Source organism: Oryctolagus cuniculus, chromosome 2, assembly GCF_051225735.1.
Source record: "Oryctolagus cuniculus isolate XC-2025 breed Fujian yellow rabbit chromosome 2, ASM5122573v1, whole genome shotgun sequence".
In the NCBI taxonomy this organism is placed as follows: domain Eukaryota; kingdom Metazoa; phylum Chordata; class Mammalia; order Lagomorpha; family Leporidae; genus Oryctolagus; species Oryctolagus cuniculus.
This window is the reverse complement of record NC_142868.1, coordinates 66,265,535-66,282,794: the sequence shown is the minus strand read 5'-3', so window position 1 is coordinate 66,282,794 and position 17,260 is coordinate 66,265,535. Positions and strand designations below refer to the sequence as shown.

Here is a 17,260-nt window from a genome sequence, read left to right as displayed (position 1 = left end):
AAGTTCACATGGGCACACTGAACTGGATTGTCTTGTGTTTAAACTCCAAATGAAGAGGTTTGCCTTACTAAAGGGCAAGTGAAGAGGGCAGGGAGTTTAAATCCGGCAAACGTGGGAGAGAAACAAATGAAAAGATTGCCTTCTCCTTGGCTCCTCCCTTTGGTTAACCCAACCGCAAAGTCGGTGTTGACTTTGTCATCTTCTAAAATTCCACCTCTCTGTGGGCACTTGTATTTCTGGAACCGTCACCAACAATAATAAGGTTGTACTCTCTCCCCTGGTGTGAATTCTGGGCTGTCTGGGACCCCAGCTTATCTGTCTCAGGACTTCCCAGCTAAGGGTGTTTGAAAAAGGGGGTGCTGGCCCTTTAAATTCTGAAAGTCAGTTTGGCTCAGGAAGGCCAGCAGCTCAAGGTCCAGCCCCTAGAAGAGAGAATAGCTACAGATCGTCTGTCCTCAGTCTTTGCAAGGGGACGGCCGTGCCAGCCAGCCACTGGCAGGTTCCTGGCAGCATGGCCGCAAAGCTCGGGGCCCTCCTGCTGGTGCTGGTACTGGGCCCGGCTCAGCCAGGCTCTGCCCGCCGGAAGCTCCTGGTACTGCTGCTGGACGGGTTCCGCTCGGACTACATCAGCGAGGAGGCTCTGGGGTCCCTGCCTGGCTTCAGAGACATCGTGAGCCGGGGAGTGAAAGTGGATTACTTGACCCCCGACTTCCCCAGCCTCTCCTATCCCAACTACTACACGCTCATGACAGGTGAGTGCTGTGGCCTCTTCGGGGAGGGCTGGACCGGGGGTGCTGGAGCCAAGCAGGGAACGGTGAGTTCCTGCTATTGGGGTTTCATTTAAGTGCTCAGATGTCCCTGGTCCTTTGGGACACCAGAGGTTGACAAGAAGTCTGTGGTCTTGGCCGGGAAGATTTTTTTCACAGTTGTGTTGTTCTCAAGAGTTTTCCTTGGGCGCTGTTTTGGATTCTTGGTGTGGCGGAGGGTTGAGCCCCAGCAACAGATGAGACCGAATGAGTTGACAAGCGCCTATCTGACAAACACCCATCCTAGCTAATTCAGCGCTGGCCAAGTTCAAGTGGAAAAAGCAACAGGTCTTCATGGGGCCACGCCAAATTCCACCTGACCCTCAGCTCTCTATGGTCATCTGTCACCCCCCAGGTGTGTGCTAGGCTGTGTGGGTGACCCTCGGGAGAGAAGTTGTATTCCTGGATTACCTGGAGGGGATTTGGGGGTTGCACCCCTCAGAGTTCCTCAGCAAGGCCACTTTCCCCTTCTTTCAAGTTTTTGGCCAGGTAAAACGACATGAGGAAGGAACAAAACTGTTGTGCAGTTCAAATTCCCCACCTTACCTTCCAGCATCTGTAACAAACAAACCAACAAGACACCAACAAAGCAAACAAAACCTCCGCTAATCCAGGCTGCCTGGCTTGGGGGAAGCTGATTTGACTAAAGACGGTGCTCATCTGGAATTGTCAGAACTCCAAATGCGATTCCACAGAGCTGCCCTGCCATCCATGCAGTAGTATGCAATGCACGAGGTCTTGACAAAGTTCATGGGCAATGCGGATTATGACAAAAACGAGGCGTGGATCTCAAATGGTTTTGCACCCAAAGAAACTTACCTGTTCATTCTGTTTTCCTGTGACCTTTTGAAAGTGTCCTTGGATGCCTACCCCTCTTTCTCTGTTTCCCTTACTAGTTTCACACCCAGACACAGTGGCATTGAAGCCTCCAGCCGAAGGGGACCTTGTGGGCCCCAATTTTTTTACCTGCAGCCTTCTTTCCGTTCACAGTTAAACTCACCATTTCTGTTTGGCCGCTACCCTTTGTAAGGGCCAGCAACAGACTGTCAGCAAGGACTTAGCCTACAACCCGGGGAGGCGGGGAAGTTATTGCTGGTTACACAGGACTTGGCTGTGCGCTGTGAGCACGGGGAGAACTTGATAAATTGTATTCAGGGAAAGAGGATGCCAACTCTTATCTCGTTTTAGATCTCCACCCAGCACCAAAGCCATACACTCTGAGCCCAGGGAGAGCTTGACCAATTATGCGGGCAGAGAGGGGCTATGCACGCGGGCGTCCCTGACTTTATACAGGGTGCTCTATGTGTGCACGCCAACGAGTGCCAGAAACTGATGCCCACCAGAAAAGGGAAAAGAGACTTTGCAGAATGAGCAGTGAAGGCATGGAGGTTAAAAACAAACAAACAAACAAACAAAACCCTCAGACCACACACAAGCAAGGAATTTGTTTGTTGCTTTATTTCCCCCAACAAGCAGCCAGTCTCTAAGATAAACAGAATCACAAAAGTCCCTCTCGTCTGCACTTGGCACGCTTCTCCCCTTGCAGGAGAGCAGTCTTTGCAGGCTGTTGGGTCCCACACAGATGTCGTTGTGAGTCTCAGCTACGCCTCGGTTCTGGGCTGGGGGCCTCAATTCCGCAGGCCACCCCCACCCCAGTGGTCCAGCACAGCCTTTGCTGCTGCGAGACCCCATTCATCAACTGCCACGTGCAGCCTGCTTGGGCTCCCTGCAAATGAATGAAATCCATGTTAGCAAGTCAGACTCCAGTTAGTGAAGAGGGACCCTGCCAGCGTCCACCCAGAAACCAAGCCCGTGACAAGGCCTTTTGTGGGTGGGACGCACACTCCCAGTGTTGGCACCAGGAATCTTCTGCGCAAAGCTTCTGTCGCACAGACACACACCTTCTTTTCGGTCTGTGGGTGCTTTCCCAGGTCTGGCTATGAAAGAAGAGCCCTTCCAACCGTGGGACAGCAGGACAGAGAACCCAGGAGTGTCTGACAAAGATCCCACGCTTGCTTTCAAACTGAGGCTGGCCTGGAGAAGTCATCTGTCCCCCGGGACGTTACACCTGTGTGTTTTCAGATGGCAAAATAGATCAGCTGATTTGAAAAGCCACTTGCTATAGAAGTTGACTTTTCCACTTTTACAGGAGCAGAACTGAACACTGGATATGCAACAAGGCTCCTGCTTAGGTACAAAGGTTCTTGGTAGGATCTGTATCTGCTGAACAAACTTTCAGTCTTAGAGTAGAATTTGCAAATGGGGAGCTACCAGGCCAAGAAACTGGAATCATCTCCGCTGTCCCCGAAGTGACTCAGCATAGAGTCAGACCGTCTTCCTCAACATCTCTACTTATCTTCCCACCTGATGTTGAAATGCTCCTTTTTTTCTTTCTTTCATGTAAGCAAGGATATATCCTTTGGGGAATTGTGCTTAAATGCGTGGTTTGAGCATTATGTGGAGCAATAGAATTATCAGGTCAGGTATTTTTGGTACCTAAAAGTATGCAGTTTTGGGGGTCCTCATAATTCATAAGAGAGGCTATGATCCTGCTTCATGACTCAAATTCTTGCACAGAAGACAGGAAGCCCTGGTGTCTTCTACATAGTGAAGAACGATGGGTTCTTGGAAAGACTGCTGGCCTTGGAGCTGGGCGAACTTGCTTGGAATTCTCATGGGAAGACTCCAACAAGCTCTCACTTGGCCCTGGTCTCTTTCCCACAGCTGCAGAGCAAAATGAGATGGACAGCCAGTTCCTCCTCAGGCCAGAAGTTCAGGTGCTGCTGGATGCACACATGAGCATGAGCAAGGCCTGAGGAATTTAAGAGTCAGAACTGGCCCCTCTTGGGAGTCCTTTATGTAGAAATTACGCACATGGCTGACACTCCGGAGAGAGGAGAGTTACATGGGGAAGCCAGAGAATGGTGGCAGGAAACCCACAGCCCTAACCTGTAAGGAAATTGTGCAGCCCAGTCACTGACAGGAAGCCACCACGGCTCATTGGTTTTGTCCCTCAAAACATGTTTGCATTAAGACAAATGTGAATAAAATTCCAGTAGTGATCAAGATCAATCAAGCAGTTGATTGCTGGGGACACAGAATTTTTTTTTTTTTAATTTACTTACTTGAGAGGTAGAGTTAGAGACACAGAGAGAGGTCTTCCATCTGCTGATTCACTCCCCAAATGGCCTCAACAGCTGGAGCTGGGATGATCTGAAGTCAGGAGCCAGGAGCTTCTTCCAGGTCTCCCATGCAAGTGTAGGAGCCCAAGGACTTAGACCATCTTCTACTGCTTTCCCAGACCATAGCAGAGAGCTGGATCTTAAGTGGAGCAGCCAGGACATGAACTAGTGCCCATATGGGATGCCAGAGCCACAGGTGGAGGCTTAGCCCACTGCACCTCAGCACCGGCCCGGAGGACACCGTATCTTAAGGCTGGGTCTTTCCCCAGGGAGCTTACATTAAGTTGAGGGGGGACATTCAGAGAACGGATATCCACTAATATTCTAAAATGCATGGCAAGGTGCACGGTGTTATGACCTGAATTATGTTCCTTTCCTGTGAACTCAAGTTGGCATTCCACTCCCTGGTACCAACTTTAAGAGGTTGTTAAGTGAAATTGGGGCTGTTAGAGTACAGGGGCTTCCAAAACGACAGGTATTCTCAGAAGACGAGGAAGAGACCCCAGGTTCTCACCTGTACGGAGAAAGGGCTACGTGAGGACACAGCAGGCAGGAGGCTTTCTGCAAGCCAAGGGGTGAGGCTCAGGGGAAACCAAACCTGCTGACACTTTGATCTTGAACTTCTAGCATCTAGAGTTGAAAGCATTCATTTTTGTTCTGCAGGCGACTCACCCTGTGGTCCTCTGTTACAGCAGCCTGAGCAAAGTAATACACAAAGTCATCAATGGTAGTTTCCCAACCTGCTACCAAGGCCCAGAGCAGAGAATCTCCTTCCCATTAGAGGAATGTGAGAAAACATTTTAAAGCGATGGGACCTGAGCTGGAATAAACAGCCATAGGCATGGTGTGCATCATCATATTTTACTTTTATGCTGAATGGCTGTGCGTGGATCTACTCAAATATTTTTAAAAGATTTATTTATTTGGAAGGCAGAGTTACAGAGAGAGGTAGAAAGAGAGAGAGAGAGAGAGAGAGAGAGAGAGAGAGAGAGAGAGAGAGAAATCTTCCATCTGCTGGTTCATACCCCAAATGGCCACGATGGTCAGGGCTGGGCAAAACTAAAGCCAGGAGCTTCATCTAGATCTCCCACATGGGTGCAGGGGCCCAAGGACTTGGGGTCATCTTCTGCTGCTTTCCCATGTGCATTAGCAGTGAACTGGATGGGAAGTGGAACAGTCGAGACTCAAACCAGTGCCCATATGGATGCCGGTGCTACAGGTGGTGGCTTTACCTTCTATGCCACAGCACTGATCCTGATCTTTTAATTTTAATCAAGAGACAACCACAGCATTAAATGCTATGGGAACACTTTCTTTTTAAATCTATGTTACTGTGGATTTTTTTTTTTGCAAAGTTATTCCCTCTTTTGGGCTAAGTCTACACATTTTAAGTTAATATTAACATAAAATCAATAGAAGGAAGCAATGATGTGTTTAATCCAAGTCATGGGTAAGAGAAAATGCTGCATACGCTTTGCATAACTTAGCATTGTTTTGCTAAGGCTAATGGCAACATCCGTTTGTAATTCTTGAACACTTTTGGTGAAGGAGTTGGGGAAAATGGCCCAGAACTGTTGTGAGTAGCAGGCAGGACAGTGTAGGATTTGAAGTTCACTGCAAACATACGCTGAAATAAGTTTGCTCTGTAGTATGTTGGCATTTCAACATTTAAAAGTCAGCAAATAAAATGCAAGAAGGTTGGGTGGTCTTGTTCTCTCCACTGCCAGATGTCAGGAGCAGAACTGACACAGCAGGGTAGGCACAGGAGCCCAGTTCCCACACTGAGCAAGCCCTGAGCCTGCATGCTGGAGGGGCCTGGAGTCCCTGTGTGACCTGAGACTCAGGGCAGAGATCTCGCCAGGCCAGGCCAGGAGGCAGCGAGAGCCTGAAGAATGGCGCTCCGTTCATTCTCCCTGGGAGCCAAAGCAAAACCCAAGACGTTAACTGCTTAGAATTACGATCTGTGCCAACGCCTTTCCTATCCCACTCCCAGAAATGACGGGTGGTGCAGATCTGGAGGCGCAGACTACGGGGTAAGGTTCGCTTCCCCCCCGCTTTTAAGAAAATATCTGATTTAAATTAAAACCAGCCGTCCACCTGGTCTAAAGGAAATCAGTGCAGAAAGCACTTGAGCAATCATGTTCTGAAAATAAAAAAGCCCACATCTTCAGCCTCCAGCCCAATTCAGGCTCCGCTGGGCGGGGGCCCACAGACCTCTGCCCACCCACAGCACCGGCCACCCTGGCTTCCTCCTCTCTGCTTCACCCAAGATCAGCATTTACACAGAGACGCTCGTCCCCGCGTTCAGCTGCCTGGAATGCAGACTTCTCAAATAGATGACCTGACTTTGGGGTACCCCTTCCCTTTCCTCTCTCTCCTGTGCCAGGACCGCCCGTGCCGGGGTTTTCACCGTCAACCTCGGCCGCCCACGACCAGCCTTGGCGTTGATTCCCCTGCCCAGGAGCAGCGTTTGGCACGGCTCAAGCGCCTCTTTCCCGACACCACCCGGCTTCCAGGACCCCGTCCTCCCCCTGATTCAGTCTTTGTTCCTTGGCTCCTCCTCATCTTCACAACCGGACTCAGCTGTGCTTTCGGGGCGGTTCTGAAGCGCCCCTGCCCTGGTTGCTAGCACCTGCCCAGGGCTACCACCTGTGGGTGCCCGGCGCCTCCGCAGTGTTATAGCGCCCCCTGCCTTCTCCCTGCGCTCAGCTCTCCACTCGTGGGCCATGGCATTTCCGGTGAAACAGGTGTTCCACCCTCTTGCTCCTCTGTTGAAATCCGCCCGTCCATTCTGTTTTCACTCCAAGTAAAGTGAAAACTTCCGACAGAGCTGGGCCTGCGCCGCCACCCAGCCCCTTTCTGACCTCCTTTCCCACCTCTCTTCCTCTGGCTTCCTCACTGTAGCTGCTTCGGTGCCCTGCTGGGCCAGGCACGGTCCACCTCAGGACCCTTGCACTCTGTTTCTTCTCGCTGGAACGATTTCCTCCCCAAAAAGGCCCAAGATTTGCTTCTCTGCTTTGTTCACATCTCTTCCCCAAGGTCACGGTAGTGGATACGTCTTTCCTGGCCATTCTGTCTGAAACAGCTGCCATCACTTCTCTTAGAATCCTTATTTTTCTCACAGTGCCAATTTGTTTATTATGTCTGACTTCTCCCCATAACATTTATTGTAATGAAGAAGTATTAGTTAAAAATTAAAACATTCAAAGTTTCAAAGAAATTGTTGGTTATATTTTATTTTAGACATTCCTGAAGTAATCAGGAGAAAAAAGTAAAATCATGCTTTGCTTATATAAAAGCAATAAACAGCCATCTGAGCAAATTAATTACCATTTGGTCCAATAACATTATATATGGCAAAATACTCATGCTTTTCCACTTTGTTTTAATTTGTAGTTTTAGGATTGGAAGCAGTGTCACCTGTGGGGAGGGCGGAGCCAGAGCAGGGGGACAGAAGAGCTGGGCTTTGGGGAGGAAGTTCATCCACAGCACCAGGAGTCGGCCTAGCCCTCGGGGGGCCCAATTGCAGTCAAGATTACTAAAGCCAGGAAAGCAGAGGTAACAGCAAAGCATTGAACCAAATGCTGATTCCAAACCAACACAGGACAGTGGTGGCCTGGTGCATGTGGTCCCAGCTGTCTGAGGGAGGCATCTGGCTACAAAAGGGCCCGGGGTCTACCTTTCTGCTCCCAGCTTCCGTCCTGCACTGCTCGTGTGACCCAGCTGTGGGCATAGACATCCCGAGAAGCTCCCTTAGGTGTTGAAGCACGTGAGATGACATCGTGGCTGAACTGTGCTCTCCCTGAAGTCCCAACCTGCAGTATTTCAGAATGTGACCACATTTGGTCTTTAAAGAGATAAAGTAAGTTAAAATGTAGTCATGGGGGGGGGGGGCTTAAGTCAAGATCACTGGGGTTTTTATAAGAAGGGGATATTAGGGCCCAGACACACAGAGGGGAGACCATGGGAAGACTTGGGCAGAACAGAGCCTGTGCAAGCCAAGGAGAAAGGTCTTAGAGGAAACCAACCCTACTGACACCGCGATCTCGGGCTGCTCGCCTCCAGGACTGGGAGGAAATAGACATTGGCTGTTTAGGCCACCCAGGCTGTGGTCCCTGGGAACTGTACAGGCAGGACGGTGACACTAGACTGCCAGTGACAGAATGCATGGGTGCTAGGCCACTTGCACCCCCATGCCTAGGCACTGGAGACTCTCCGGGAAATTGAGGTAGTCATGGAATTTTCTTGTCTTAGGGCCAGTGTCACACATTACCTTACATTGACATTCATACCATAAACAGACATTCATAAGCTCACAGTTCTGAGCAATCTGGAATCAGCAAGACCATGCTCTCTCTAAAGGCTTTTGAGGGAAAATGTGTTTTGTGCCTTTTCTCTTAGCTTTTGATGTTCCCAGTAATCACTGGCATTCCTTGGCTTGTACATGTATTGCTCCAATGTCTGCATCCATTGTCATGCACAGTTCTCCCGTGTGTATTCTGTGTCTCTTCTTGTTTTATAAGGATACCAGCATACAGCTGAACTCTGCCCTACTGTAATGGCCTCATCTTAACTTGATTACATCTACAAAGATCTTATTTGCAAATGAAGTCTCATTTAACAGATACCAAGGGTTAGTACTTCAATAAATTTTTTGAAAGATTTATTTATTTGAACAGCAAAGGGAAAGAGAGAGGAGAAGAGAGAGAGAGAGAAAGAGAGAGAGAGAGATCGTTCATCATATGGTTCCCTTACAAATGGCTGCAATAGCCAGGTCTGGGCCAGGCTAAGGACGGGAGCCAGGAACTCAATCATGGTCTCCCAGGAACCCAAGCATTTGGGCCAACTTCTGCTGCCTTCCCAGGCACATTAGCAGAAAGCTGGATCAGAAGAGGAGAGGCTATGACTCAAACTGGCATTTTGATACGGAATGCCAGCATTGCAGGTGGCAGCATAACCCACTGTGTTACAGCACCAGCCCCTCAGTATATCTTTTTGGGGATCACAATTTAACCCCTAACATGGCATTTTGGAAAGAGCCATGAATTTGCTACAAAGGATCTAATTTAAATTATTCTGTCAATTCTTGACCTTTCAAATTTGAAGGTTCTTTTGAACTTTAATATTTTTATCAGTAGACTGAAGAAAAGAAAACCAACAGGTTTGTTGTGAAGACTGAATACAGAAATATATGTGTTAAATCAACACAATGAAACTGGTACTGTACATATTGCACACTTTATCAGGAAGCTTAGGCTGAGTTTTGTGGTTATAACAAGCAATTCCAAACATCCTTGAGGCTCACAACAACTAAGGTTTCCTTCTCACTGGTGTCTATGGCCTTGAGGAATTAATTCTGCCCCATTTCCTCTTCATTCTTGGCTCCAGGCTAAAATGCAAGTAACTGAGACACGATGCTCACATGGTAGGGTAAATGGGAAAACAGCAGAAACCACAATAATGCTGAAGGCTTCTGCTCAGAGCAGGCACATCACGCCCACTCACTTTTCATTGGCTATTGCAGATCTCACAACCAAGCTTGAAGCCAACAGTTCAGGGATGTCTGATCCTCCCACAGGAAGTGGTGGGAATTAACTCTGACTTTAATGCAATGTATCACAGACACTAAATGGCTATTGGCTGTCTTCTGTAAGAAATTTGTGGGCGGGTCTATTACTCTGAGAAAACTTAGATGAGGGGAAAATATTTTTAAATGCCTGAAATGTCAAACAACAATTTAAGAACAAAATAATAACACACAAAGCTGAGTGTTGCATCATTTAAATGAATGGCATAGAGAGACATGTCTGTAAGCGAGGAGGAGGTGGTATCACTGGGAGGAATCATGGTCTCAAACATTCCTACAGAGAAGGTGGATCCAGAACTAAGCACTGAAAGATGAGTGCAAAGATTTTTAGCAGAAAATGAATTTTAAGCCAGATCTAACTTAAAAGAGATCAGTAATGACTGTCATGACTCAAGGCTACACATCACAACCAAACTACCAGAAATGAGCATTAACAAGACAGAGGAGGAGGTCCAGCCCTGTTTGTATTCTGTTGTGGGCTGAGGGTTACAAAAAGATGAGTTGGTGAAACAAAACAAAACAACCCACATGCAGTTGTTGGAAGGCTTTCCAAGGAGCGTCCAATATGCTCCCTCTATCCTCTTTCCCTTTCGTATGTCTGAGCACCTAGTCTTGGTGGAGGGGAAGAGTTGAATTTGAAGAGCACCCTTGAGACAGAACTTGCTGATTGGCTGATGAGTGAATAGGAAAGAATTAGGAAGGGAGCTTGAACTGATTCCAAGGCTGTAAGACATTCAGAAGTCTGAATAAAGGGGCTCCTATTAGCAAAGATGGGAAAACATCAAGATCTCTTTATTTCAGTGAGCTGTATTGGAAGAAGTAAATTTTCAGCAGGTTTTATCTCAGTTTGAGTAGAATAGTCACCTGGAGTTGACTCTTTCTGGGATCATAGACAATGTTTTGAAGGAGAGTTCCAGAAACATGTAAAATGACAATGGTTGTAAATGAGAGAAATCTATCCCATGGATCCCCATGGACTTCAATAAATGCACTTCCTATCTCTCTGCTTGGCCCACAGTTGCACAGATGCACAATTAAAATCTGTTTTCTCATCTGCACGAACTTTTGTGTAAATTCTGGCACTTATTTCCCAAGAGACACTTGAATGGCATCTCCCCATGTTTCCGCTCAGGATTCTAGTCTCTGTGATGAGCCTGGGTAAGCTCCTGCAGGAGGAAGGCTGGGTCGTTGAGGCGCTGGGCCGCAGAAGTTGGGAAGCGCACCAACCAGCCCCTGCCCCGAGGAAGAAATGCTTGTAGGAAAAACGTCTTCTGGCAGATCATTATGTGAGCCCCCATCAACAGACCCCTCTACACTGAAGTGCCACTTGTCAAAAAGTCTGTTTCTTTTGGCTTCTGTGGTGACTGGAGGGAGCGGGAACGATAGGGCATTCAGCTGCTGTTGAAGGGAGTGGTTCGAGTGGTGGGCGAAGCTTTAGAATGTGGTGAAAACTTCTGATTACAATAACAGCCTGCCCGCTTTCAGAGGGCTCATTCCCGTGGAACCACTGTGGTCTACAAACCGTGGCCAATCTCGGCCCCCCTCTCACTTCCCGCAGCCCCACGCTGTTGATTGATTGGACCACATGCCTCCTGCCAAGGCTTCTGGGATTTCGGGTGAACCATGCTGCTCTCGGTACCTTCCTCATCATGAATGTTGTTGTGCCAAAAGTGGGTTAAAGGACATTTAAAATTAATTCTCAGGGAGCCTGACTCGGCATGTTAGCATCTCGTTTGGAGATACTTCAAACAGCACCTACTCACATTTCAGAGTCACTCTCTGTGAATAGAGACATTGTGCCGTAGCCTAACCAAGCAGAAACCCAGGCAGGCCTGGGGCTCCTGTGGGGCCTCTGTGTAGCATTTGGCTCTGGTTGGATACTTGGCTTGATCTTCATCACTGCCTATCTTCAGCCCTTTTGACAGCAAGGAGAAAAGAGCCCACAGGGAGGTCACGGCTTGATGTGTGGGCAGACTTATTTAGACAAAGACCTGGCTAGTCTGAAGTCATAAACAGACTTTAGGTCCAGATTCTGCAAATATGTTACCCCTTGATGAAGCCCCAACCCCCTCCAGGAGGTTATTTTGAGTATGTTTGGGTGTCTGCAGCATAGTGCCTCAACCTGTGTGCTATGGGTCAGGAATGGTTACAGGTGGCCGCAAAGCCAGGACCCTTGGCCAATCATCTCCAATCGCAAGCAGCCTTTCTCCACTCACTCCAGGCTGCTAAGCCAAAATCTCTGATGTGCCCTAGGGAGGGAAGTCCTAGGGAATCAGAAAGGGCCCAGGAAAGGGGTTGGGGAGCCAAGTTTCATCGCCTGACTTTGCCATGAACAGCAAGGACATTGGCTAAGTCACATCATCTTTCTAGGCCTGAGTCCTGGCTGCCTTCCCATGAGAGGAACAGGCAGAAGGAGCCCTGGGGTTGCTTGTGCACTTGGTGCCTACCTGTTGTGGGCCAGGAATGGCGTAGGTGCTGGGGTTACAGACGTGAGGTTCCAGTGAGTTCCCAGGGGCTTGGGTGGGAGCAGAGGGCAGGATTGACTGGAGGAAGCTCTCAGTGAGACTCTGTACTCCCTGTCCACTCATGATCACGGCAAACTCACGGCCAGTCTCCCACGTTTAAGAACAGTTGTTGGTAGCTGAGAGCCCTGCACGCCGATATCCTGGGGCAAGGATTCTGGCAGCAAGAAGTTTTTGTGTCTGTGGAGGTGGTGGTTAAGGCACCCACACAGTTTGCCTATGGGCTCCCTGGGCCTTGCACTCTTCCTCCAGATTCTAGGCACAAAACAAGTAAGTTAGCCCACGGGCTCTGTATGCCTAGTTTTCCCTGAAAACGTTTCTGTATGTTTCAGGGTTTGGCCTTCACAGGTGGAGTTGAGAAAATATTGTGCTTCAGTAATTGAGAACAGAAACATTAAACATGAACATTTTGGAGAAAACCTCACATATTGGGTTCTTTAGTTACTCACTAGCAGACCGTCGGTCTAGCCTGGACTATGTGCCCAGCTCTCTTGAACGTGTTGCCTCACAGCCCAGACTAATGAAAAGGGTCCTTGCTTCAAGTCCATCCCTCCCTGGCCATGTGAACTTGGCAGCACCCTTCCCTCCTTGGGCATCAGTTTTCTCATTTGTAAAGGAGACTCTAAAGGATGTACCTCTGGCTTGCAAGATATCCCAACACTGAGCCCACCGGGGAGGGCAGATGAGACCATGTCGAAGCTGGGGCCTGTCAAAGCAGGAGGGCCCTTGCAGCAGACACCAGGGGTCTGCACTGAGTTCCAGCAGCTCCCGGAAAACACTGCCATGTCACTTAGCCCAAGGTGTTCCAAGCACCATGTTCTGTATCTTAAGTGGTCAGCTGTTTAAAACTGTTGTCACGCATGTCCCTTTGGTCTCTGGTTACAAATGCACCCTGGTGTGGAGGCAGCATCTCTCCCTCTCTCCATCCAGCAGACTCCACAAAGAGGCAGAAGGCAGGGAGCACCCCCTGCTGGGAGACTCCCGACATCCAGGAGTATCAGGGCCCACCCAGCAGAGGATTTTTGCCATTTGGAGGGAAAACACACCCTTAAAGATACACAAGAGGGGCCAGCGCTGTGGCGTAGTGGGTAAGGCTGCCACCTGCAGTGCCGGCATCCCATATGGGCGCTGGTTCTAGACTCGGCTGCTCCACTTCCGATGCAGCTCTCTGCTGTGGCCTGGGAAAGCATTAGAAGTTGGCCCAAGGACTTGGGTCCCTGCACCCGTGTAGGAGACCCGGAAGAAGCTCCTGGCTCCTGGCTCTGGATCTGCGCAGCTACGGCTGTTACAGCCATCTGGGGAGTGAACCAGCAGGTGGAAGACCTCTCTCTCTCTCTCTCTGCCTCTCCTTCTCTCTGTGTAACTCGGACTTTCAAATAAATAAATAAACAATTTTTTAAACAAAAAGATACACAAGAAACTAGAAGCGGTGATTACCTATTGGGGTGGCTGGACAACAGAGAGACAAAGATGGGACAGAGATGTCATCATGTGGCATATCTTTTTTAACAACATGAATTAATTATTTATTCAGGATATTAAATTAAAAATGTGTCCATGTCCAGCAGAGCTTGCTTATCTCTAGTTGAACAGTAGACATTTTTAATTCAACACAGATTAAGCCTCCCCCTCCTTCTGATTTAAGAAAATAGACTTACATTTACGTTAAAAGACTTTAAAAAAGTTGTTTCCCAGTTCAGTGGGCATAAAGCAAGCTTCTGCAGTTTGTTTTGCTTTTTCCGTCTGTACTGCAGACTTGCAAATAGCAAGTAGCCAGGGCTCAGAGAGCCTGGGTAAAGGTCACCATCTCCAGCCTCCTTTGAAGACCACCCCTCTGAGGAACAGGTCTGAAGACCGTCCGTGATGCCCCCCTGACGAGTGGAGTCTGAAGGGCCTCCACGCTCCAGGTGGGTTCCTTGTGCACCCCCTGCACTCAGGCTGGTCCACACAGCCGCTGGTCTACATTTCCTCAAGGGCAGTGGAACGTAGGAAATCTGTGCATCCGGGCCCAGACGACTCTCTTGGCTCTGGTGACTGGACGCAGTGGCCTCAGCCATGCATTCGCCATCTTTCTATAGGCTCTAGAGTTTTCTTGCTGAACTTCCATCTGTGGACTCAGGATCCACTTTTTTTTCCCCAAACAAATTGTCCAGAGCGCTCATAGACCTGTGCTGATCTCGCTGGGTTCTGGAGTCTTCTGGGCATACTCCTTGTCCTCCAAGTTCCCTCCCTTCACCTTCCCGCAGGATGGTCTTCTCCCCAGGACCGACAGAACGCCATTGCCATGATCATCCTGTCCGCCTGGGTTTCCCAGCACTCAGGGCCATGCCTGCTGTCTGCTGAGCCCTGTGGGCGGATCTAATTCTGGGTTCTGGTTACTCCAAGTCTGGCTCCTTCTCCTGCAGCCTGGCCAGCTGGCTTTGTCCCAAACCATGACACCCCTCCCGGTACATTTTCTGTTTATGATTTTCATAGTCCATTTTGCTGAGCATTTGCCTGTATAAAATACAGCACTAACAGTATGTGAATGAGCCGGGAAATATGCAACAAAATCTACTCTATCCCAGTGCAAATATTCCCAAAGGTTCAGAATTACAAAATGTAAAAAGCAGAAGACGCTGTAGAAATGCTGGTGTATTGGTCTCATTGTGCAGGACGGGACACAGAGGTCTGAGGCTCAGATCCAGGAGCTACCCAAGGGCAGGACCACACCAAGAGCCGGTGTCCAAGGCAGGGCTGGCATCTGGCTTCCCCCAATGACCAGGGGTGGAGTTCCCGACGCCCCTTCCTGGCCCCTCTACCCAGCTTCTCCAGGTGGGTCTCTGCCTGAGAGCCACTTCACTGCTGGGCTGGGCTCTCCCGCGTTGTTGTTTGCTTCCATTCTTGCCCCATCATCGCCTCTCAGGGTGTGCAAACTGAAGTGGAGATGAGACGTAAAACATTTTCATGTGTGTAGATTTCATCGAAGATCAGATCAGGGATGAGATGGGGCCATTTAGACGGTTTCTGGGTGCTTAGGGTCAGCTCAACCACCTCCCTACTTCCAGTGCCATGATTAATTATTGAAGACTGGCTGATATTCCTACAGCTCCTTATGCCAGATAAGAAAACAGCATTCCGGCTGGTGCCGCAGCTCACTAGGTTAATCTTCTGCCTGCGACGCCGGCACCCCGGGTTCTAGTTCCGGTTGGAGCGCCGGATTCTGTCCTGGTTGCTCCTCTTCCAGTCCAGCTCTCTGCTGTGGCCCGGGAAGGCAGTGGAGGATGGCCCCGGTGCTTGGCCCTGCACCCGCATGGGAGACCAAGAGGAAGCACCTGACTCCTGGCTTTGGATCGACGCAGTGCGCTGGCCGTGGCAGTCATTTGGGAGGTGAACCAACAGAAGGAAGACCTCTGTCTCTCTCTCTCTCTCACTGTCTAACTCTGCTGGTGGGGGAAAAAAAAGAAATAAAACATCATTCCAAAGAATTTACTTTTAGCCTATGTCAAAATGTAGTGTAACATCTTGCTACAAGCTAAAAGAATAAGATGGAAAGAACAGTGACTTTCTTTACCCAATTTCCGACCACCTGTCCAACTATTCTTTTGGACTGATTACCCAGCTTTGTGGCTGTCTTAAAAATTCATCTCGGAAACTTTCCTCAGTGACATCAGCTGTTTCCTAGCCTTCAAGCAAGGGGGTCACCGTGGTTCTTATAGCCAGTTGTGAAACCCCTAGTGGGATGGAATTCAAAGCATGATCTCTTCTGCTCTCTCTTTGTATTTTATGTTTTTGTTGGAGGCTCTCTGGGCACTCTCAGTCCTTCCCTTTGCTAATCCTTCCTACTACCCCTGGGAGGGCTCTTCTCCCATCCTCCCACGCCCTGGCTTTCCTCCACCTGGCTCACTCTTTGAAGCCAAAATCAGACACCTTTTCTAGAGGGCGCTGACATTGCAGAGCTGAATGGTGCCTAGAGATCCTGTTTCTCTCCATTCACCAGCTCCTTTTCCACTCTCCGTGCAACCACAGACTCCGGTAATCACACCAACATGGTGGCAATGCCTTCGTACATTAATGTTATCCAGCCAATGACGTGTTGGCCATTCACTATGCGAGAAGTGCTATCCTAAGGATGACCAGGGCATGCCAGTTTTCTTGGACAAGCTTGCAGTGAACCTGGAGCAATTAAATGTGAGTGATCTTCAAGGAGTTCATGGGAGGGAATTGTGTATTATGGAAAGACTATGCATGGAGTTCAAAACTGTTGGGCCAAATTAAACTTATCTTTTGATTCCACTTCCACAAATTTTGTACAGTCTGCTTGTATGTGTTGAAATGAACAGTCAATCATATGACAGAACAGAATGGGGTGGGGGAGAGATCAATACTGAGAGCACGTGGTGAAGAGGGAAGGGTCCTGAGCCAATAGCTATTTGAATGGCATCTGAAGGATTTGGATAGGTTGAAATCTGGATATAGGGCCTGGCAGGTGAACTGCATAGCACAAGCCATGAGGCAGGGGTGGGAGGCACCAGGGGTGTTTGGTGACCAGAGCTGGGCTTGAACTTCATCACTGGTCTCTGAGCAGTGTGGGTTTGAGGTCATCCAAGTCCAAGGTGAGAATGGCAGAGCCTGGAAGTCAGCTCCCCAGTGCCAGTGGGAACCTGAGGTCAAACAGGGGGCAGGCTCTGTGGAGGGAACCATGGGACTGATCAGATAAAAAGGCTTGCAGAGCAGAAGTTCCAGGATCCGAGAATTCCAGCTAGTCCGAAGGTAAGATTAATGAATTAGTCTGCGTGTAAAGTGGATCCAAGTTCACAGACTTGGGTGTATAAGAAATACTGCGTCTTTCTCTTTTCTTTAAATAGCTCTAAATCTATGGACAATCTTTGAAAACCTTCTGCTAAGTGAAAGAAGCCAGACACAAAAAGACAAATACTGTTTGATTCCATCTCGATTAGGTAATCTAGAGTGGTTAAATTCTCAGAGACTCAAAGTAGAATGGTGGTTATCTGGGGCTGGGGAGAGGGGGAATGTGTTCTAAGTGCTAAATGGGCACAGAATTTTCAGTACGAAATGACCAAAGGAGCTATAGGTGGAGCTGATGCTTATACAACAATGTGAATATTCTAATGTCACTGAGGTGGACACTTAGGAATGATGAAAGTGGTAACTGTTGTGTAT

At 48.8% G+C, this 17,260-nt stretch overlaps 1 protein-coding gene and 1 long non-coding RNA gene across 4 annotated transcripts in view; one reads left to right on the top strand and one right to left on the bottom strand.

Annotated features, from left to right (window-relative positions):
- The first annotated feature begins 234 nt into the window (after window positions 1–234).
- The window catches only part of ENPP6 (ectonucleotide pyrophosphatase/phosphodiesterase 6), a 125,200-nt gene continuing 108,174 nt past the window's right edge, over window positions 235–17,260 (top strand). Inside the window, exon 1 of one of the 3 annotated variants that reach the window (XM_002709327.6) lies at window positions 235–752. In XM_002709327.6, coding sequence (XP_002709373.2) covers window positions 512–752 — 241 coding nt within the window. In that variant the 5' untranslated portion in view covers window positions 235–511. The remainder of the gene's footprint in view (window positions 753–17,260) is intronic. The other 2 variants (XM_089325528.1, XM_017338422.4) reach the window with 2 other exon arrangements.
- Window positions 3,729–7,135, bottom strand: LOC149127777 (uncharacterized). The gene is made up of 3 exons (XR_016228928.1): window positions 6,494–7,135; window positions 4,587–4,684; window positions 3,729–4,502 (listed from the first exon to the last, which is right to left on the bottom strand). It is a non-coding gene; the product is annotated as an uncharacterized LOC149127777 (long non-coding RNA).